This window comes from Mixophyes fleayi, chromosome 8 (assembly GCF_038048845.1).
Source record: "Mixophyes fleayi isolate aMixFle1 chromosome 8, aMixFle1.hap1, whole genome shotgun sequence".
NCBI classification, from domain to species: domain Eukaryota; kingdom Metazoa; phylum Chordata; class Amphibia; order Anura; family Limnodynastidae; genus Mixophyes; species Mixophyes fleayi.
In genome coordinates this window covers 107399567-107424306 of record NC_134409.1, presented here as the reverse complement: position 1 = coordinate 107424306, position 24740 = coordinate 107399567, and the positions used below count along the sequence as shown (strand labels likewise).

Sequence of the window (24740 nt, the reverse complement as noted above, 5' to 3'; positions counted from 1 at the left end):
GAGGAATAAAAAGATAACCCTGTATCATGATATGAAAGGAAGGGTCAGGAAACACATGTTTATTTGTTTAGTGGAATAAAAAGAGGGAATTGTGAGAGTATAAAACAATATATAGTGGGGTTTGACCCAGGGAGGGAGCCAGGATTGTGTGACTTTGGGGATGAGACAAAAAGGGACTCTCAGAGGGGAGTGGGGTTGTTATTGGGGAATCTTGGAACAGCAAGGACCTGGACTAATTGAGAGTAACCTTAATCACTCAAGGGCAGAACGGATTGCTGAAGCAAGAGCTTCTTCATACAGAGCGGACAGTGTACCTGTCACGGCTAAGGATATTATTGGATCCCCAACCTCTACATAGGTGGTAAAGCAGAGGGTGGTGGAGACAGAACACGCTGGGATAAGTTCAGATGAGAGTCACAATGAAGAAATACACAGATGATGGAGTAGTGTTGCAACTTTAGTATATTGTTCAATGGTGCAACAGCAGTAATAAGTATTGTACAACTCAGCTATGCTGAGTACACAGAAACTCATAAATAAAATAATCACAGCAGTACTCCAGGTGGTAACCATAGGCAACAGCATGCAAACAAATAATACAGTTCAACGCTGAGATGATGACGATGATGATCCAGAACACTTGACACCTTGTAACACCAATATCAATAGAGAAGAATCACCGACACAGCTTGAAAGTCCAATAAAGATAGTATAGAGACTTGGCTGATCCATATGGAATGTGATTCACTTAAGCAGGTAGTTGCAGGTAATATAATGGTTCTTTATCAGCGGAACAACAGATGTATATAGTCCAAGTACTAGAGACATGCAAGGAATGTTGCTAGAAGTACAGCGTGTCAATAGGAATCCAATACACAAAGAAACATAGGTTCATCACTTGATAGAATAGCAGCTGATATCGCACAGAACTTGATTAACAGAGCGGCTCCTAGCTCGGCAATAATACTTGATAATTGTCACTCACCGGACTGTTAGTGCCTCTAGCTTGGGACATGGGTCTTTCTCGCTCCTGCCGGCGCCTCTCCTGAGCCGCAGCCAACCGCCATCTTGACTAAGATTGCGCATGTGCAGAAACCCTGAACTGTTAATACCTCGCCTCTAGTCTCATTGGTTAATTAATCACCTCTCAGTACTTAAGGCACCTGTTGCCCTATTACCTTTGCCTGTTCTTGGTTCTCATTCCTTGAGACTCTGAGGTGTTTCCTGTTTCTGCTCGTGTTATCCGTTTGCTCTGGACAAGTCTCCTCTCCACATTGGTAGTAGAACTTACCCGCTGCAGACTACTCTCGCTACCTCCGGTACCTGCCTGCTCCTGGACAAGTCTCTTCTCCACATCGGTAGTAGAACTTACCCGCTGCAGACTACTCTCGCTACCTCCGTTACCTGCCTGCTTCTGAACAAGTCTCCTCTCCACATCGGTAGTAGAACTTACCCGCTGCAGACTACTCTCGCTACCTCCGTTACCTGCCTGCTCCTGGACAAGTCTCCTCTATACATCCGTGGTACAACTTGCCTATTGCAGACCACTCACGTTGCTCCGTTACATGCCTGCACCTGAACAAGTCTTCCCTTCACATCAGTGGTACAACTTGCCTATTGCAGACCACTCACGTTACTCTGTTCCACGCCTGCACCTGGACAAGTCTTCCCTTCACATCAGTGGTACAACTTGCCTATTGCAGACCACACACGTTACTCCGTTCCACGCCTGCACCTGGTTAAGTCTTCCCTTCACATCAGTGGTACAACTTGCCTATTGCAGACCACTCACGTTACTCTGTTCCACGCCTGCACCTGAACAAGTCTTCCCTTCACATCAGTGGTACAACTTGCCTATTGCAGACCACTCACATTACTCCGTTCCACGCCTGCACCTGGACAAGTCTTCTCTACACATCAGTGGTAAAACTTGCCTATTGCAGACCACTCACATTACTCCGTTCCTTGCCTGCGCCTGGACAAGTCTTCCCTTCACATCAGTGGTTCAACTTGCCAATTGCAGACCACTCACGCTATTCTGTTACACACCTGCGCTGGACAAGTCTTCTCTACATATCCGTTGTGAAACTTACCAGCTGTAGACCATTCATGTTTCCTTGTGATATAGCTACTACTCTGTATGGTACCTATTAGCTGGACTAAAATCTACAAGTGCCTCTGTACTGTAGCTGCAAGTCTGACTCTTCTACTATATTGTTGATTGGTCTTTGCCTAACGTTATCCAGTTATCCAGTACTGGCCTGCTATATGCTACCTGCGTGCTAAGGCACTTGGACTATTTCCTCATTTTATCCTGTTTACTAAACTGCTGTACCATCACAGTTCCACGGTGCCAAGACTCAGCATTTATACTATTGACATTCCTTTCCTCTATTCTACTGTATGGTTCCACTGATTCACCACACTACCCAGAGGTCCGCACTTCTAGTAAGTGTAGCTACACCTGGTGAATTCTAGGTAAAACTCCTTGTGCCCGTGACAATAATAGTCCAGCAATACTAAAAGCAGAATAACAATAATAGCCGTGCCAGACCAGAACCACAGATGACCAGAACTTGATTGTAGTTCAATAAGAATTACAGACTGCCGAGCAGAGAGGTAATAGAGCCAATCAGTATGCACAGATAGTAATAGGCAACTCACGGGACAGTTCAATTTTTTAGATAAAGTTCAAGTAATGATTGCAGCTAGCGATGAACCATGAACTGGTATTCAGTGGAGCCAGATAGAGATCAGCGATGACAGGTGATCTCGGCAACCGATAAGACACTCAGAGGATAAGGTATACAGCCATAACCCACGGTAGGGTAAGTAACATGAAGATTAGGCAATGAGTCCCTGATCACAAGAGGTTGAAATAGTCTTCAGTAACCAATGAGCTTCAGAAGGAGGTTCCAATTAGGAAAATAGAAAACAGCCATGAACAGGTAGAGACTCTGAAACGGGAGACAAGCACCAGCATAGTTCCTTAAAGGGCAAGTCACACAGCAGCACCTAGATATGGGAGCAGTGTGTGACAGTACCTCTAGGACTGATTCTTTCACCACTCCATCAGGAGGCACTTGTAGATTCTAGGGAATTGGTAAACATACATCGGTAGGGAGACTAATACCTAGGGCCCCACCAAGCTGGTGGAGAGTTGGCCGAGTGGCCGGGACCATCAAGATACGTAGAACCATTTTACAGTCCAGAATCCCTGGCCCACTTGGATTGTCATCTGTGGACTTTATTCCCATGACTCTGTGCTAGAGGTAACTGACTGGGGACTTTTGTTGGAAAGTTTTATATGCACTGGTGATATTATGACACTTCTTATATTTGGTGCAGGAACACATTTCTCCTTGGGGAGCACTGTTGTATTTTACTTAGTGTGTGCACTTTGTTTAATAAAAGGGGTTATTTTCTTTTACCTATTTTCTTACCTGTGTGACCTGTGAACCTAGAGGACCAGGTATCTAGTGAGCTATGGTTCTAACCTGTTTCCTCACAAGGGTCATACTAAGGGAGAGGATTTTCTGCTGTTGGCTACCCCAGGGAGTACAAGGCAACTCCGCTGTATTCAACTGTCCAAATAGAATAAGGAAAACATACGACTTTTGTCTGCATTTCTTTAAAACTTTAAAGCATCTGCATGTGGCCAGCGCCAGTAACCATCAGCTGTAGGTTCCAGCTTTTTACAGATGCAGCGGATCCTAAGTTTTGCTGAGCTTATCTGAGGGGAAGTGATTTACAGACAAATAAGTACATTAATGACAGGCATTTCATTCTTCACAAGTTATGAAAGGGAGAGTTTTATGGTGACTAAAATGACAAAGTGTTGGGCCTGATGTGACATGCCTACTTCTGATTAAATCCAGGCTAGCCAATCAGATCAAGTAGCAGGTTCAGAATGTAGGGCAATTGTAGAACAAGGCCATTTACAGAGGCTTATGTCATTGCTTTTTATTGTCTCTTTTGTATTGACGTACTTGTTGAGCCATTTAAGCAGCCAAGGTATAAGGTATTCTTGATGGTAAGCACTGTGGCCACCCACAGAAAGTGGTCACTGCATCTAGTTTCCACCAGAGAGGTTACCCCTGCAAGGGAAGGTGGTCATGGATGAAGCCAAAGCTACTATCTCCAATGCCATTTAAGAAAGTTATTTACTGTGGTGGAGGGTGGGTTGGTCAGGGCATGGCATTAGGAAACTGGGTAGATGGCTTTCCAGGAAGCCCAAATCTTGCATCACGTTGCAAGCTGGTCATTTCATGATGCAACCCAAGTTTCTAGGTTTGATCCAAGAGAGCAAACTGTTGGCTAACACTGAAGTGGAGGTAGGAAGTGATTTAAATTTTTCCTTAATAAAATTGACTCAACAGGCTTGAGGACCTGGGGAATTTTATCTGTTTACCTTACCATTTAGGTTAATTGGACTTGCAGCAGTTGTCTATAAACACCTTTAGAAGTGTCAGCTTTCAAAGTCTTTTTGTAAAATCCTCTTTATGCATTTCACCATGTGGTCATATGGTGGCTTCATTAGAGGCTTAAAATTGTGTATTCATTGCCAGCTATTTATATTGCAAAGAACACATGAAAATATATATATATATATATATATATATATATATATATATATATATATATATATAATATTTACAAAAGAAACCTAAATATTCAACATGGTTACATATTGTGCATATTAATCTAATATTTTGTTGGTATCAATACACAATAATAAATAAATTATATTCTTAATTAAATGTGTACTAAGACACCTATGCTGGTCAGGTTCCTAGATATCAGTATTGAAAGGGACTAGGAGAAAGTCCATATGTAAGGCACTGTTTTGTTTTAGTGTGCTGAGGAAAAGATCAGTGTGTCCTCTACAACACTCTGGTGTATATAATTTGGGCATTCCATTTTTGCTCATTCAAACTTCTCTGGGAAAATTTCAATGTGGATTCTTCTATAACGTCATCATAAATCCATTATCCAGGGTCCAACATCTTCAGAATATCCTGTTTAATAGTACTCAGCAGCTCTTTCACACACTAGTCCTATATTCCAAGGAGTTATGTAACTTGCATTACTTTTCACTGTGACTCTCATTTTTGGTGTAGAATGTTTTGATGATATATTGGTGTATTTCTCCTCCAGATCTAAAACTGTATTCTCTTTTTTCTATTGGTGGACTCCTCTCAGCATTCAAGAATATGAGTGCCTCTATTTAGTAAGGAGAACAGAATTGAGTCTGGTACTGAGGTAAATTTGTCTCCAAAATAATTCTTGGCCTTTTTCTGCCAGATTTTAGTTTCTTTCTACAGTACCTCTTCCACAGTCTTGACAATGAGTATGTTTGTTTATCCTATTGACAATTGCGCTTCCATAATATGAATATATTTCCCAGTACTCCGACAGAAGCAAAGTCAGGGTTCCGGCAGTACTCTTATTGCCTCAAATTGTACTCCAGGAACAGTTTCTATATATTATCTTGCCAAAGTAATTTAGCTCATTCTGCAAAGTATCCTCTTTCCATTCCTTTCACTGGTAGTTGACCAGTAGACTTGATCTTCCCAATGATATCTTCAAGTGTGATAAAGTCAGGAAATGTCTCAGGTGATCTGCAAATGTGTGACCCAGCTAGCTCCATCATGCATGCACAGAAGAACTCCAGAAGTCCAGACATTAACTTTCAATTCCAACTCTGTGTGTGTGTGTGTGTGTGATGGGGGGGGAAGAAAGTTAAACATATAATATATTATATATATTCACAATTGGAAAAATATTTTATTTATATAATAACTAATGGTTTCATTAATTTTCACCTTTTATCCCTATCCTAAGATGGAAATAACAGTACAAGCATTGCTGCTGTATATGAACCAGCACAATGCTTGTTTATAGATAGGCTTCCATAAACAAGTAATTGCTGGCGAGACCAGGTGAAAATTACAGGTGGCGACGGATACAGTGAGGGATAGAGCACTGCTATCACTGGCAGTCACCTCTTGATGTATACTGCAAGCCCTAGCTCTGATGAAAACTCACATTGTCATCAGCCCAGACTCCTGGGTCATGTAGGGATAGTTGCAGGTGATAGTTTTTGATATTGTTTTGTAGTTTGTTTGTTTTTTATGTGAAAAGTCTCTAATTAAAAAACAATTCTTGGTTCAAGCAGTCATTCGTATTATATTACACTAAGGTAAGGGGTTAATCGTAAGTACACTACATGAGTTCCTGTTTATGAAAACATGGCTTGTAAAGTTAATATCAGTTGATTACAGTTGATGTAATTTACAGCCTGGACTATAGAACACTTACATGGCAATCCTATCAGAGAAGATCCTTACTTTAGATAATAGCATTTTAGTCTAGCAGTTAAGAAATTATAAATCCAAATATATTCTGCCTGCTTAAGTGGAAGACCTTTGCCTGGGTGGGGTACATGTGAACTTGTCCTGAAGGGCATGTAAACACATTATACTCTAGTAGTTTGGGAACTACAATTCCAAGCATGCTCAGGCAAGAAGACATGCTTCCACCTATAGTTCCCCAACAGATGAAGAACCACTGGTTGAATACCTCAATTAAACTACCCAAATATATCCTATGGGGGAATGAAGTTGTTCCTATTGACATTTTCTCTGAAACATAGAAATATTCCGAGCAGACAACTTACCAGCCAACTGTACAGATTTTGGTGGCCCAACCAGATTTGCAAGTTGTAAATGGGCTGAAATTAACCAAAAGTGGGGGGAGTTTTACAAAAAATTGCACGTTTGTGGGCAGAATGGGAGCAGGGCTTGGTTTGTCCTGATTTCGTGATTTTAAATGTTGGGAGGTATGAAACAATCATATCTGTATGCATTCATAAGTATGAGCTGACATATAATTTGGTGTCCAGAGATAATGATAATAATAAATTCTTGCTTCTTTTCAGCGAAAAAAGCCAGCTTTTGACACCTATGTATTAGAAAATTGTCTATTAGGAGTCAGAAGATACATACATTTGTAACAAAAATAACCTATGTCAACAGAGTCTTGCAGGTAAATATACTTATCTTGGGAATTGACATAGGTTATACTATTTGCTACCATAAGAAGCAATATCATAGTACTGATTTCATACAGACATTGATTCTAAATGCACTAAATTAAAAAAACTGATATTACTGTATTGGTTGAAGTGACTGAGAATTGCTGTAATCTTTTTTGCTTTGCCATGCCCTATGAAACAGATGTCATTCTATAGAAATCAGGGGGTAAATGTATTAATGTCCGGATTCTTCAACTCCGGCGTGTTCAGCGTCTTCGGCGATTAAATTTAAAGCGGCGCTGCATTGTAAAGGGAAGTTTCCCTGATTTTGAGGTAGGAGCAAAGCAAAGAAAAGGAGCAACTTTGCACCTAGACAAACTATGTTACAATGCAAGTGGGTAGAAATTGACTTATTTTTTGTGACACAAGGAAAATACAGGCTGTTTTTTCATGTAGCACACAAATACTTGATAGCTTTATCTTTACACTGAAATTAGAGTTGATCTATGACATGCCATAACCCAACTATAAATCTGTCCCTACATTTTAAATTTACCTCCCCCTCCAATGCAACATGGTTTTGTCAAGGTGCAAACTTGGTCCTTTTCTTTGCTTTGCTTCTAACTCAAAATCAGCCCTCATATCACTTGCATAATGGGGTACAGGAACGGGGGAGCACATACGCAAGGATTTAGTGTATGGGATTAGGGAATATGAGAGAAACTGGGGTATTTTCCATAAAACACGAGTATTTCATTGATTTTCTAGATTCAGATTTCATATAAAACAGCAGCTACTCCATTGAAATCAGTGGTAATTCCACATTATGTCACTTGTGTATATATACGAGAAACAGGTTTTTTTTTTAATGAAACAAGCTCCACTTTTACTGACTTATGTGGATTCAGATGGCCTATCAAACAGTTGTCTATTCATAGCAAACTGCTGTCATTCCACATGTTAAACATGACAAAGTATCTTAGCAATAAGTATGTGGGAAAATATAATCCATAGGTGTAAGAATTTTTTTATTTTAATAAAATTAAACATTTAATTTGCTATCATTATAGTCAAGTGGCATTCCTTTTAGAGGAGTGGAGATTTCATTCCCTATAGTACCTCTCATGAACTAGTCTGCCTTCATGTTTTCATTAATTAAAAGGCAGCTAAGACTGTCTTTAATGCTGCCACAAGTGATTAGTTATTAAGTTTGCTATTTCTTTATTGATACATTTGTATGTGTTAGATGTGATGTATCACAGTGATAGATATATAAATGCATACTAGAGTAATTAATTTTATTAATTAAAAAGTTTTAGGCTGCTCCCAATATGGTTAGCTGCAAGGAAATTAAATATGACACAAGGAGAGCTCAATGGAATTGCTCTTTGAAGAAATAGCACTACAAGAAAGCAGAGAAAATCCAGATTACAATGCTGTATTGTGTCACATGGAACACTACCACAACTCATACTGCTTAACAGGAGCCGATATGCTGTGGCTGTCAGTGTGGCTGTCAGTGTGCCGGACCATATATTCTGCTGATGCTGTATTGTGTTATAGGCAGTGTTCCCACTTTCAAATCGCAGATTTCCTGGTCTTTATCTGTTTTTCCTGGACAAAACCTCAAATTTTCCAGTCAATATTTGTACTTAAAAGATTGTGATTCATACACAAAATTTTAAATTTAACAGAAAAAGTCACAATGGGGAACCTGGAAAAAACAACTGTAAGTAGAAGCACTGGTCATGGATGTGAATGTCACTGATGCAGCTTAGTGGTTGCCAGGGGTCAATGTGCTTTTGCAGTGCCAGACTATATTTCCTACTGAGACAACTACCAAGTGAGTAATATCTAGATGTCAATCAGCAACATTTGTGTATTTAAGGGTTTTGGAGCAATTTGTAAGAGCAGTGATTTTTTGTGAGAAGTTGGATTATTTTTTGTATATTGTATGCATGTCCATTTCCCCTACTGCCCCCACGGTGTATAAGTCAATCAACCAAAACATTAAAACCACCTGTCTAATATTGTGTAGGTCCCCCTCATGCCACCAAAACAGCTCTGATCTGTTGAGGCATTTACTCACAAGACTTCTGAAGGTGTCCTGTTGTATCTGGCACCAAGATGTTAGCAGTAGATCCTTTAAGTCCTGTAAGTTGCGAGGTGGGGCCTCCATGGTTTGGACTTGTTTTTCCCACAGATGCTCGAATTGAGATCTGGGGAAATTGGAGGCCAAGTCAACACCTTGAACACTTTGTCTTGTTCCTCAAACCATTCCTGAACAATTTTTGCAGTGTGGAAGGGCACATTATTCTGCTGAAAGAGGACAATGCCTTCAGGGAATACTGTTGCCATGAAGGGGTATACCTTGACTGCAACAATGTTTAGGGAGGTGGTACATGTCAAAGTAACATCCACATGAATACCAGGGCCCGAGATTTCCCAGCAGAACATTACCCAGATTATCACACTGCCTCTGTCGGCTTGTCTTCTTACGATAGTACATCCTGGTGCTATCGCTTCCATAGGTAAATGATGCACATGCACTGGCCATCCACATCATGTAAAAGAAAAGGGGAGAGTGGCTTGAATGCCATCTTGAGCTCCTGGAGGCATTTTGGGGTTATCTCTTCTCTGCATCCCACCTCAAGCTGTGGACCCCATCCCTGCTCCCACATTGATCACTGTGATCCTGCGCCTGGCCACCGGAGCAAAAGGGACCCCTGTGGAGGATTGGGCTCGACCTGTGCTGAGTGCTGTGACGCAGGGTCAGCTAAACTCTCCTTCACTACTTCATTAATGACTCCCTACATCCCGACTGGGCCCTGTTACCACTTCAACTTACCCATCAGCTGGACCCAGGGTCCTGCTGCCCTCCTGTAATCTGGGCACCTGAAGTTCCATGCCTATCCTAGAGGACGCGCATCCTGACCTTCCATGCGGACAGAACGGTGGAGCTCCCTTCTGTGGCCTGGCACCTCCAATTTGGCCACAGTAAAAGTAGTCCAGTAGACTACTCCATACGCCATTCTGTGTGCAATACAGACACTCAGGCAGCACCAGGATGCACTGATATTTGCGACAGGCCCCGAAACACAGGGCAGTGATGCACAGGTGAGCTCCCCTTCTCTCCCTTAAGAATCTCCGGCCCTGTTATTCTCCTTATTTGGGGACTCTTTTGGCACCCACTCACTGCCGTGGCCTGCTGCTGTCCTTGTAATCCCTGGACTGGGATATCTCCCTCCCATGTGACCGTTATTGTCACAGCAGGTGTGACACCGAGAACTTTGCCCATGTGAAGATCACCTACTCAGCTTCTGAGCCTTTCCTGTTACTGGGGATCTTTTTTGCCCACTGTCGGCAAGGACACCCCCTTTTTAGGGCCTGGTACTGTGTCACCCCGCACCCTCAGCTGGACTATGCATGAAAACCTGTACAGACATGGCAAAAAGTTTTGAGAATGACGCAAATATTATTTTTCACAAAGTCTGCTGCCTCAGATTTTAGGATGGCAATTTGCATATACTCCAGAATGTCATGACGAGTTATCAGATGAATTGCAATTAATTTCAAAGTCCCTCTTTGCCATGACAATGAACTTTATCCCAAAAACAAGATTTCCACTACATTTCAGCCCTGCCACAAAAGGACCAGCTGACATTAGGTCAGTGATTCTCTCGTTAACACAGGTGAGAGTGTTGACAAGGACAAGGCTGGAGATCACTCTGTCATGCTGATTGAGTTAGAATAACAGACTGGATGCTTTAAATGGAGGGTGGTGCTTGAAATATTTGTTCTTCCTCTGTCAACCATGTTTACTTGCAAGGAAACACGTGCAGTCATCATTGCTTTGCACAAAAACGGCTTCACAGGCAAGGACAAACCAATACTTGTGTCATTCTCAAATTTTTTGGCCATAACTGTAAAATGGATCTTCCAATGGGCTGCTAATCCACCAGGAAATGAGTGAATCCCTGGCTCCCTAACTCTTCTACCTTTTCCGCATACTTGGGAGTGTACTACTACTGATCCATCTCTACGACTACAGTCTTAATGGCTGGATCCTAATCTACTTGGCCCCTCCTCATTTTGAATGGTGCAATGTCTCGCAGAAACAAGAAACCTGCACCTCCGGAAATGGCCTCCATCTTTACTCAATCCAAATAAAGTTGACCTCTCAGCTTCCCACCATATCCTCCGTGCACCTGTATAATTCTGAGCATAAGGATACAGACCCTTCTGGCCAAACATATATTACAGCAGAATTGAGAGACCTTATTAAATCCACCATTCAATCTGAGGTCCATACTGTCATTCTGGAGGAAATAAAAAAGCCAACAATAGAGTGCTTTGTGCTCCAGAACCATGGACCTAGAGCAAAAGGTTGACGAGATCTGCCACTATCAAGAACTTATGTTAACATAACAAGCTGAGATCCACTCAGAAATGAAGTTGTTTAAAGAACACCTGGAAAATATTGAAAGTTATTGAAAATAGAGCTAGAAGAAACAATATCTGCATTCGTAATAACCTAGAGACGATAGATGCTGATGTACTACCTACATTTTTGGAGGAACTGTTTAGACATGAGCTCCCTGATGCCTCCTCAATGGATGTTTATATGGATCAGACCCATAGAGCACTAAGGCCAGAACACCCACCGAATCAACCACCAAGAGACATAAATGGAACTGGTCTTCAGGTCTTCCAGGACTTTGCCCCTTCCACACTTCAGAAACAACAAAAACATGCCTCTGTCACAAAGCCCTTTCGAGACCACAAGATTCACTATCAGTGGGGGTTCCCAATCCAGCTGCTGGTCGACCATGAGGGAAAGTCCCACAAAGTCAAGACTCCGGATCAAAGCCTCATTCTTCTGCAGTCACTAGACATTGCTGCAAATTTTTCCACAACATTTACAGCAGCAGAAACTTCCCGGGCCTTGGCTCCCAAGGCCACTTGGACATGCACCTGGTACACTGTATACACCACTGAAGGTGTGCACCTTCCATACTGTGATATCTACCAATACTCTCATGTTTTACTCTCTTCCAGATTGAGTGCAAGAGACTATGCCGTGTTCTACGAGTCACTTTCGCTCCTTCCTTTCTGAGGCCCTGCAGATATTTATGTTGTGGACTCCACTGCTAACACCAAATACATTATGTTTGATTTGATAATTCTGCAATGTTATTTACTGCTCTATTACTGACTCACGTTCTTAAGTCAAGGGGCCCTGGATACCGACCATGCCATTGTCCTCTGCCCCCCATTCAGCGGAGTGGTCTATTATTCTCATATCTTGCATTTTCTAGACTGCTCCACTGTTCATGACACAGATGGCCCCAAGTGTTTGTCTCATGCCACTAGCTTAAACTCTACAAACAGTTTTTTCTAGATAGCCCTATTTTTTACATTGCTTTTTCACTCATGCTGGTTGATATCTGTTTTTTGAAGCTTATAGCCTGCACTCCCATCTCTATTTTGTTGTTTACTTTTGCATGTTCCCATGTTTACATCTATTAAAGTTGGGGATTCCCCCCCTCCAATGTCCTCCTGGCTTCGCCGCCACCCCCACACTCACCAGGTACACAGGATATATTGGTATCTGTCCTTGGAAGACACACCATGCCGGTTAGGCTGTCTTCTCCTTTTCTTTTCTGCTTTTTACTAACCTTTCCTTCCCTCTTCCCTTGTTCCCTGCTCTGGTCGAGCCCATGCATGGTCTATATTCTCCACTGTGGTTTTCTCTGGTCTGATCCCCACTGGTCCCTTCCATGACTTTGTTCATAATGACCATTAATGTCAATTGTCTCAATCGTCCCCATAAATCTACAATGCTCTTTAAATATCTTAAATGTCGTTCCTCACAGATTCCTCACAGTTCCTCATAGTAACTCTCCAAGAAACCCATTTTGAGCACATCCACCCAGGCCTGTAATGTAAATTTAACTCTCATGTCTATTACTCTACATATCCACAAAAAGTCAATGGTACTGGGACTCATATAAATCACTCCCTACCGCTGACAATTGATTCTTCCTATATAGAACCACATGGACATTAGCTCATACTGACTGGTTCCATCTCACAAACACCCATTACCCTTACTATGCTCTATCTTTTTAGAGCACATTTTTTACACACTTCTTTACCAAACTTTCTCATTCTCTGGTTGGACTGGTAGTGGTGGGTGGGGACTTTAATGCCATCTTGATTATTAAGCTGGATTGCTCACAATCCACACCACCTGGCACTCAAACTGCTTGCAAGAGCTCCAAATTGCTATCTTTGCTCTTCCAAATTAATGGCTACTATATGCTTTCTCTAGATCAGGGGTGGGCAAACCTGTCCGCAAGGGCCATATCCAGTTCATGTTTTTAGGATTTCTTTAATCATGTACAGCTGAGTTAATCTATTTGGCTGGGTCAGTAATTATCCCACCTGTTTCTACAGACAGAAATCCTAAAAACATGAACTGGATATGGCCCTTGAGGACAGGTTTGCCCACCCCTGCTCTAGATGCTCACACAACCTGGTACCTGACCTCGGTGATCATCGCCTCAGTCCCTTGGTCTGATCCCTCAACTGTAGTGGCGAACCTTGACGTTTTGCTACCTTACTCTCCTTGTAATAGGCAGAGATTGAATGACCACTTGTATCTGAAAAAAGACAGTAACAATATGATCCATCAGGCCCTGATAGACTTTAAGATGGATAACGATCATGTGGACATCACTTCCTCCATTATGTAGGAATCCCATAAAGCTACCATTAGGGGTCGTATTATCAGCCAAGCCTCCCACGAGAAATAACTCCACCAACAATCAGTCAGACCTAGAGTACCAGATACAAACCCATACCACCATTCACCAAAAATATCCCATGCAGAAAACCTACATTAAATTCCTTGTTACCAGGGCCAGCTTGGTAAATTGCTTGCCTCCAAAGTGGCAAAAACACTCCAGCGATTTTATGAAAAGGGGATATGGCAGACATGCAACTTGCTTGAAAACTACAAAATAAATACACCCGTAATTGCATTATAGCAATTGATGACCCAGCCCAACAATCTCTGTATGACTCCCAGGCCAAAGAAAATAGATTCTGCTCCTATTCTAGATCTTTGTATAATCTACATCCACCTATTAACGTGCCTTTAAGCTCTACGCTCTCAGATGGATGATTACCTCCAAAGTTGCTACTTACCCTGTCTTTCCCAAGCTCAGATACTAGCGCAAAATGCTGATGTCACAGTGAGGGAGATTCCAGATACCATTAAAACATTTAAGAACTTTGTGGCTCCCGGACCTGATGGCTTTACCGATATGTTTTGTAAGAATTTTGGCTCAGTCCTCATACATATGCTTCTCCCTTTTTCAATGTGGTTCTAAGTGGCAAGAAATTTGAAAGAGACACCACCAGAGCAGGTATCGTTCTTTCCAAGGAGGGACACAATTCTAGCCTTTGTGAAAGTTACCACCCTATATTGCTCTTAAATGTAGATTTAAAGCACTTTAATAAGTTACTTAGAAAATAGATTTGTCCTGACAATCCAAACCTTTGTCCACCCAGACCAAGTGGGATTCATCCTTGCCCGATTGGCCATCAACTTAATTGATGCAGCTAATTGCTTCCAGACTCATGCACTGGTGGTGTCTCTTGATGCTGAAATGGTCTTCAATAGGGTCTCCTGGCCCTTTATGAAAACCACCCTCACCACAATGGGTTTTTCTAGGTCGATTTTTATACAGTTTAGTGTTCCTCTATTTTAACACTTCACTAGCGTAATAGCCAACAGCAATGCATTGCCCCTTTTCTCTATTGTGAACAGTACTTCATGGGGTTGTCCACTCTCCCCACTCCTCTTTGCCTTGCTAATGGAGCCACTGGCGTCTTGCATCTGCACAATTCGACTATCACTGGGATCTATAATAAGCAACAATCAAAATAACGGGATACACCGCGCTTCCTATACCATATATAATATCTAAGATTGCTGCCTTCATGGTAATACCTTGATACAAGGGGGGTTCCCTTCCCCTAGATAGCTGTATTTTTCCTTATGAATGCTTAGACAAATTAATAGTCACAATATTATTATTATTATTTTTAAATGAAAGTTACTTACAACCATGCACAGTAATAGCTCTGACAAATTTTTTGGCCTTTTCAATGTTCTTTGGAGTCGCTTTGACAAAAGAATCCTTCCAGACTTCAGTATAACGGTGAAACCATATGAAATTTATGTAATCATACTTCGTAGTGTCAGTCAGAAGTGTAAGCAGCGATTCTTTTATCTAAATATAGATACATCAGTTAAGTGTATATACAGTTATAATTTGTAAAGATTTACCAGTAAGTGCGGAATTACAATTACTCCTTGCAGAAACTGACCTTATAAACTATATAAACTTATAAACCACACAGAACCTCAAAGTTCCTATACTGCAGAGTCTTCTCTTTACATGTTACATACTGATCATTAGATTATTAAATTACTAACCTCTCTACTGAATATTGTTCTGCTCCATTTGCCCACTGAAAGACACGTATTCAGTATATCACAGAGCAATTCATACTTTCATGTTTTATGCATGGAGTACTTGATTCATTAAGGAAAGTAAATTTGAAAAAGTGATTAACTTGCACCTAGGCAAAACCATGTTGCATTGCAGGGGAAAGCAAATTTAAAAGGTGATGGCAGATCTATAGTTGGGATAGGACATGTTCTAGATCAGGCCTGGCCAACCTGTTGCTCTCCAAGTTTAATGAAACTACAAGCCCAAGCTTTGTCTCTAGATAGCCAGCCAATAGCTGTCAGGGCATGTGGGACTTGTAGTTTCACAACACCTGGAGAGCCACAAGTTGGCCAGGCCTCTTCTCAGGGGTGGGCTGGCAAATTTCAGCCCGGGGGACGCGCAGGCGGCTGTATCACATGACACGCGATGCCTGTGCGCCGCTGGAAATATGCACTGCTTGCATCCACGGGGGGCAGCCGGCCGGCCCAAACCGTGGTTAGACTGCCCCCTGGCCCAGCCCGTCCCTGTCTGTTCAAGATTAACTTAAAATTTAGGTGTACAAATAAAGCTATCAAGTGTTTATGTGCTACATGAAAAAACAGCCAGTATTTATCTTATGTGCAAAATAATAAACTAATTTGCAACCCTTGCATTGTAACTCTCACTCCTGCCTACAAGACTTCTCCCATGCTGCTCCCCACTGTTGGAATTTCTTACCACAGCCAATAAGGCTTTCCCATAGCCTTCAAATCTTTACATGTTCTCTAAAATTCCATCTATTTTTTAAAGCTTCCCTTATCCCTGATGATATAATTCACACTAATACACCCTCACAGCTGTCCCAATATCTACTCTAAACGACACTAACTTCTCTTGCTTTAGCTGTGCCCTCTTCCACTTAGAATGTTAGATCTCGAATGAGCAGGTTCCTCCATACCCTTTTTTTTCATATCGGCATTTAGTTTGTCTTCCTCTTATGTCCTTGTTTTATGTATGTCCTTGTTTTATGTATGTCCTGTTTTCTGTACTATATGGCTCTGCGGACCACTGTGGTGCCTTACAAATCTACAATAATAATAATAATAGTATATATTAAACTGTTTAAATGTGACCCCCTACACCTTCCTGATCAACAGCAATTCTCAAGGAGTCTCTTTTCATGCAAATTGTTTCTTATACAATGTTTGCTTCTGTCAGTTTCCCTTTACCTGCACCAATAATTATATACTGTAGAGATGTTCACCGACCCCCATGTCTGGTTTTGATTTTGGTTTTGAATCTGGATTTTTCGTGTTTTGGTTTTGGTTTTAGCAAAACCGCCCTTGCGCATTTTGGTTTTGGTTTTGGTTTTGGAGCCCTATTTTTTTCTGAAATCCTTATTTTGTTTGCTAAAGTCACGTAATTTTGCTTTATTTCCCCCTACATTATTATTAACCTTAATAACACTAATTTCAAGTCATTTGCAGTCAATTTTGACCATCTCACAGGTCACAATATTATTTTCATACACTTTCAAACAAAGAATGGAGAGACCAGGCTTGATGCTAAGCAACAGAGCAATAGCTCAAACACACGACAGTTCATAGCACATCTAGGAAACATTGCCACACAGCAGTGGCAGAAAAGAAATGTGTTTCAAGATGGAATTGTCCTTGGATCATGAAATCAGTTATGGTTCATTTGATTGCTTCACCCATTCCTTGGATAACTGTGGTATTTCTACAACTAATATATGGCAAAGAGCGCTGACCCCCGTACCCCCGTTTACCTAACCCGCCGGGATGCGTGCTTTTATCAGACCAATCCAGGGTGCCAGACAATGCACTAAAAGAGCCATTGTAATTCACAGCAAATTGCAAGTTCATCACTGAGCTTCAAATCAGCCCCAATTCCCAATTCCCAATAAATTCTAATATAGTTAGGTACCTTTGATATAAAGTGCAGATTACAAACACTTTGTGCAATACTGATGAAATAGCAGAAAATTGGAAGGTAATACATATACACGTCTATTTAGACATCCATGCTTACATTACTGTGGCTTTAGAAACGCTACAAATGGCTAGACAACTTACCCCAGGATTTGAGTAAAAATAATTCCACACATAAGAGGTGTATTTTTTGGTCTTATGCCCAGGTATGACAATGGCCTTCTTATTATCACGTGCAAGAACTGCTTCCACTGGTGCAGGAATTACACGAACAACATCATCCTCATCACCATCCTCATTAGCTTCCTCGTCAGGTACACAAATATCCCCCTCATCCTGTTGCAATTCCAAAGTGGCATCCTCAATTTGTGTATCACCGGCTACACTTGGGCTGTTCATGCATACATCTGCAGAAATGCTGAAAGAGGCCTTCTTTATGGGTACACTATCAGACAGGTCAGGATTACACATAGCACTTGTGGATTGATTCTCGTCAGGGATTTGTGTCATTTCTGAATAAGAACATGCATTTTCCTCTAATGCCTTACTGTTTTCTTCCAGCTCAGCTTTTACATGTAAAAGTATTTGGACATCACTTTTGGAGTCCGAATGACAAGGTCTTGCTTGGTCATGACTGACCTTACAAGAAGATGCCTCAGTGACAGTTGCAGAACTAGCACTCATAGAGAAAGGCGAAGGTCTCATATTTTCCTCGCATGTGTAAAATGGCATGTTGGCAATTTTATTTTTTGTGCAGATAACTTTGCCTGGATTACAGGTCTTTTTTTCTTGACCAATGTAAAAGGTGTTTTTTTACATTTTTGTTTCCCTGACTTAAAACCATTATGCACTTTTACATAGGCTTTAGCAGATGATGTAGAGGGATTACTATTATCATGACTGGTACCAGCAGCTGCTTGGTGCTCCTGGTCTTTTGTGTACTGCTGTGAATCCATTTTGATAACACAGTACAATGTGACTGCAGATTAAGAGCAACACTGCCAGCCCTATTATTTCTATTTCAGCAATAACAATTATCAGTGGAGCAATGGAGCTCTCCTCTTTGTGTGTTACCTATATAGCACAGTACAATGTGACTGCAGATTTAGTAGACCAAGCCTGCCAGACCTATTAATTCTATTTCAGCAGTGACAATTAGCAATGGAGCAATGGAACTCTACTGAATAGCACTGGAGATTTTGAAGAACACTGCTACCCCTCCTCTTTCTTTCCTACCTGTGATGCTGCCCAACTGCACTAGAGACTGCCAAGAACTGTGCTACCCCTTCTGTGTCCCTCTGTGAAATGACGCTGGATTGCCGTGGAGGGCGGAACTTGTAGAATCCAAAACTCACGAGATCCGACGACATAACGATAACGTTTTGCCTCATTTTCAATTCCTAGGGCATGAAAGCCGGCACGGTACTCGGATCTGCTAAGTTCGAGCGTGTTCAGTTCTCGGGGAACCGAGCCTGAGCATCTCTAATATACTGCATGGTAGTTCACTAGGAAAGTGAGGTATACAAAGTTAGTTAAAAAGTTAAAAAAGCCTTTATTTAAATTAAAATGCAAAAATAATTCTGCACCAAAGTAAATATTAAGGAATGTGACTAAATAGCTTTTTCTCATATTGAGGTTAGAGAGTTTGTGCAAGGCAGAAGTATCAAGAGAAAGGGTCACAAATATCAACTTTAAATTTCAGTGTACAAATAAGCTATCAAGTATTTGTGTGCTACATGAAAAAACAGTCAGTATTTAACTTATGTGCAAAACAGAATACTAATTTGCACCCCTTGCATTGTAACATGGATTTGTCCGGGAGACTGAAATAAGAAGCTTTCTTAAATGAAGATTCTTAATGAATCAGGCCCTCTATTCTCTAATTGATCAATCGATCGATCAATGCATGGATGTAATAAGAATCCCTTTGTTTGTGTATAGCTCAGCTTTAATCCATGGATAGCATACATTGGAATTGACATTTCTTTGGAGGATCCCAAAACCGAGATGGTCAGCGTTCACTGACCCACGGAACAAAGGTTGGATCAGAGAGGGACACAGGCTCATAAATCCATGTGGTGAGTAGATTTCTGTACTGCTTCTATGTATTTCTGCAGTCCTGCCTGTTCCGTATGTTGATTTGCCTCGACCATAGAAGCCAATCAGAGGAAACTTTTTATTCATTTTGTTTAAGGTATGTTTTGCATATTATATGTTGTTCTTTGGAAAATGTGATGGTCAAGGTTTAATCTCATTGCATTGAAACCCATAAGGTACACAATTTGATAAGGAATTTGTTTCTTTGGAACCCAGGTGCAGGTTCAGGCTGTATTAATTGTTATTTGAAGTAATAAGGTATTTTGACTAGGTGATAAAGTATTTTGACCAGGGAAATTAACAATAATACATATTTGTTGTTTCAAGTCATAAGGTTTTTTGACAAGGTCATAAAGTATTTTGACCAGGGAAATTAACAATAATACATATTTTTTGTTTCAAGTCATAAGATATTTTGATTAGGTCATAAGGTATTTTGACCATGGGTAGTAACAATAGTACAGAATCTGATGTTCCAGGAATGCCTATGGACATAATGGAATATATCCTTGGCGAGGAATTTTGTGAAGAAATGGGTGAATTATTTAAGAAGTTTGGTTTGACCAACGATGGTAGTTTTGATCCAATTAAGATACAATACATGATAAAGAGTATGTCAAAATATATTGATAAACATAACTTAAGAGAAAAATGTGAAAAGTAGATGGAAACCACAGAGTAATTGATTTATCAACATGAATGTGCAGAGATGGCAGATATAAGGGAAGGAATTGGCATGTTTGGTTGGAGGAACAATAGTGTTGAAAGTTGTAATGTGACAAGAATGAAAGGGATATTGAGTCCAAACCCCAAGAGATTGTTTGAGGTGGCACATGGAAGTTAAGAGATCTGGAAAGTCAAAGTATATGTGGAAATGCGAATGTGAAACAGGACAAAATTATTGGAGAGTAAAGAAATGTGTAAAGTGTAGAATGCTGCAAAATTAAGGACCCAGACAGAAGGTTTAAACATTGTGACAAGCATTATTTGTTTTGTGAATATGTTATTAAATTGAGTTAAAAACAAGTTTTACTGAAGACAGTTGTTAGTCAAATTTATATGAAGAATAGTTTAATTGTTGTTAAGTATCTTGAGCCTTTGCATAAGGCAGACTTCTAACAAATTTAACTTCCCTGTAACAGGTACTTTTGATGTTGAAATTTAAATTCATATAAGCTGTGAAATGTAAGAGAGAGGGATGGTGGGTTGTGTACTGTAAATGCATGTATGTGGGAGAAACATTGTACAGAGTGTGTGTGATGCTGCACAGCTGAGAGAATGGAATGTGTCCCCCCCCTTATTCTGTGAAAAAGACTTCAGTATGTGAAGAAAGAGGGACTATGATCCGGGATGGGGGAATGAATTTCAATATTCTCTCCCTCTGTACTGATATTGTCAAAGAAATCTTAGAGAAGGACTGTTTTGGTTATCTGACAATGTATATATAATTCATAGAAAAAAGCAAATCCATCTCGCTCTAAGGTTAGGACTTCCTCATCATTTGTACCTAAGAGTTATTTATATAATTATGTAGGAAATACAAAATGAGGGGGTGCTCTCACAACCGAGGTTACGAGATTTTTCCCATGACTAAGCCGATCAAGGCGAAACGTACGTCGGGTCACGTGTGACGCGTGACGTCACACACCCGGAAGTGTGAAGCCGGTCAGCGGAGTTAGCCGCGATCGTGTCACACTCTATCTCATGTTATAATTAATTTTGAACTTAGCAGTGCGCTTTGTTTAGGGCTTTAACACCAGGGCAATATTGTCTGACAAACAAGAGGAGATTTGAGGTTCCTTAATATCGCTAGTCAGATCTTTACTATCAGTATGATCATAGGCAGAACTGACTCAATTCCTAATACAGCAGATATGTGTTAGAAGGAAATCATCTGTGGTTATGACCTAGTTAACCCCTCTCTTTCACACATTGCATGAGAGAGGGTGCTGGGTTAGAGTACCAATCCTGAGTTTTTGGAACTATATATACATTTATTTAAGTTCCTTTGTATGTCTATGTCAGACTATCATACCTGAGTATTTTTGATAATTATAACCCCTACAAGTGCATTCTTACACTACGGTTATTCAATTCAGAGTGGACACACTTGCTGGCTATATGTGACACACTATGTATCGATGAATATAGGGAATATAATTGAATCCCAATAAACCGTGTTATTTTGAATCTCATTGATACAATGTCTATAATTATGGGTATTATTCCCAGTTAATTATAAGTGTCACAATTTTGTGACCACCGGCTTCCCAGAAGGGTATTTTTAACCATTTCTATCACTTACTTTATTTTTCATCACCTCTTTATTTTAATATTTGCCGACTGTGATGTTATCTGGTTTATCTAATTTTAAAAAATTTCAATAAAATTTGTTTTTAAATATTTTTCAAGGGACTGGAGTGCCTCAGTTAACAATCTCTCTTAGGTGATTCTTTTCACCATTTTTCTCTTGAATGTATATATAATTGACCAAAAGGTTCTTCGAGTATGCTTCAATGATTCAAAAGTAACTAAAATGTCTCTCAAATGGTAACAACACATTAAAGCTGATTAGTATTTAGTTTAATACTGGAACTTGTAGTTCCACAGTCATAGGCTGAAATATATCAATTAATTTTTCTCCCTCTATAAGTGAGGGAGTGACTTTTTTCTGTTTTAAGATAGAAAAGGTTGTACATTTGTAAATGTAATGCCTGTCTTGGTTAAATGTAAGCCTTTGAAGAGATGCAAAAAGTTTTAAACTCTGTGGTCCGTCACTGCACGAATCGGTGAAAGGACAAGACTGTAAATAATGTACAGATAGTGTCAGGAGAAAACACTGACCTCCAGCTGGCTGGGGTCCAAAAGCCATTTTTGTTTTTGGAGTAGAAAAAAATAATTATCTCTGTGAAGTAGAAACAGGTGTAAGTGAGCTTTTATATGCAGACATACAAGCGGTTTTAATCTGCGTGAAAATGGCACTGATGAATGTTTCTCTGAAATCAGGGTGTTTGTTATGCCCATAAAGAAATATTACGAGATAAAATCCCATCTGTGAGCGAGATTTATTCAAATTAATACATTTGTATTTTCGATAGGGAAAACACAGAATCTAAAGATATGCGTGAATGTTTGGTGATGGGAGATTCTGTTGAGAAAACGTTGAGTGATTTGCAGCCACAATGCGAGGTATTTAACGAGAGTGCTCTGATTTGTGAAAGAGACAGAGTTGCCTTTAAAATGGCTGAATGCCTGGAACTCTTTAAAAAGGCTTTGTGTGATAGAATAATTGAAATCCAGGAAAACATCAGAGTCATTCAAGGGGGCTGTGCTAGTTGATGATGAGATATGAGTGGCTTAGAGCATGCACCCAGGTCACGTCACTCTGACATTCCCTGTTTGTGAGATTAGGGACTGCCCCTTTGAGGAAATCACTCTTTTCATGGCATGAAACATAACATCACAGTTAAGCTACACAGAGAAACACATAAACAAGTGTTTAATGAGCAGTCACTCACTGCACAGAATGTTTGCTGGTTACCTGATAATGGTTTACAGGAGAGTGAGGGAAAAGCAGTGATAGAGGGTAGACACACACTGATTGGCAAATTGTTTAATACCAGAGTGACAAAGTAGTAAAGTCAGCAGCAGAAAAAGGGATAGAAGAAGAAAAATGTGAATTAATGACAGTTACTGTGATCCCAAATGAACAAATGTTAATCTCTATAAAAAAAAGTTTGTTCTTCACAGTAGGTCTCCAGATGGCAAGCAGGGAGGATGTGAACCTGACCACACAGGTTTTTTGATGCAGTAATGATGGCAAGCTTGTTGCATGAAAAAAAAGTTTGGACCTTGTTTTCGCACAGCTTAGTCATGGTTTAACACACTTATCAAAGACTGCTAGGGCTCAATTGATTATGGCCTATTGGTATGCTCTGAGATTCTTTACACTAACTGCAAAATTCTGCTAGCTGTTTAAACTGTTTACAGGCAAATCTTGGACGCATTGTTCTCTCAGAACCAACAAACCTCCCAGCTACAGAGAAAGACCCTTTAGGTAATCCAGATTGAATATGTCCAACTCTCAATGAGTAGAAGGTTGCAATGTGTTTTGTATTGTGTGAGTCCACAGCCACAACAAACATAAGCAAACTCTAGAAAGATTTACGTGATATAGAATCGGCTGAGTAATGACTATCGTGTTTTAGAAAAAAGAATTAAGACTTTATGAGCTATTATCCGTACTCATGCATTAGCACTTCTGGACGATTACAAGCCATTTACACTCTCCCCGAGCAGGAACAAATGTTTAAACAATTGAAAGCTGATGTAACCTCAGAGTCTGCACTGGCTTTGCCAGATTCTAACAAATTGTTGAATCCGTTTTTTCATGAAAGACAGGGACATGCCCAGGGAGTGCTCACACAAGCACATGGGTGGAAAGAAAGACCCTTAGCATATTATTCTATGCAATTAGACTCTATAATCAGGGCGGCACAATATGTGTTAAATCAGTAGTGACAGCTGTACTACTGATAAAAAAGAAACAGCCCCCATGATGTTAGGACATGAACTTGTTATACAAGTACCACATGGAGTAACAGAAATTCTCAACCGGGCACAGACAAAACACTTGTCCTCAGCCAGGCTCACTAAATATGAGGTGGCTTTGCTTACCCCCTCTAATGTCAAATTGGAAGGGTGTACATCTTTGAATCTAGCAACATTATTGTATTGCTGTATTCATAGAGGGTAAAGAAGGGGTGCATATTGACACAAGAAACAGATATTGATCAGACACATAGTGAAAGTGAGTGTCAGTCACAGCAGCAGCAAGACACAGAAAATATATAAACTTTTTCTTTTTCTCCCGTGCATGATTGCATTGAACTAATAAGATTAGAAAGTGCTGCTATACCTGACATATCTGAAATCCCTGTACTGAATTCTGATTTAGAATTGTTTGTAGATGGTTCCCGATATTATGTTGATGAAGCATCATACAAAGGAGTGCAGAACTCATTAGGTCACTGTTTGCTGCACTCCAACCGCCTAAGCAACTAGCGGTGATAAAGGTACAGGCACATAGTCGAGAGCAGACCTCAGAAGCCAAAGGTAATGCTCTAGGGTAACACAAAAGTAAAACCCAGG

At 40.4% G+C, this 24740-nt stretch overlaps 1 protein-coding gene across 4 annotated transcripts in view; it reads right to left on the bottom strand.

Moving 5' to 3' along the window:
- LOC142099562 (inter-alpha-trypsin inhibitor heavy chain H3-like) overlaps window positions 1–24740 on the bottom strand; it is a 214513-nt gene that overhangs the window by 122155 nt on the left and 67618 nt on the right. For all 4 annotated transcript variants that reach the window (XM_075183110.1, XM_075183112.1, XM_075183111.1 and 1 more), the window contains exon 8: window positions 15171–15339. In XM_075183110.1, coding sequence (XP_075039211.1) covers window positions 15171–15339 — 169 coding nt within the window. The remainder of the gene's footprint in view (window positions 1–15170; window positions 15340–24740) is intronic.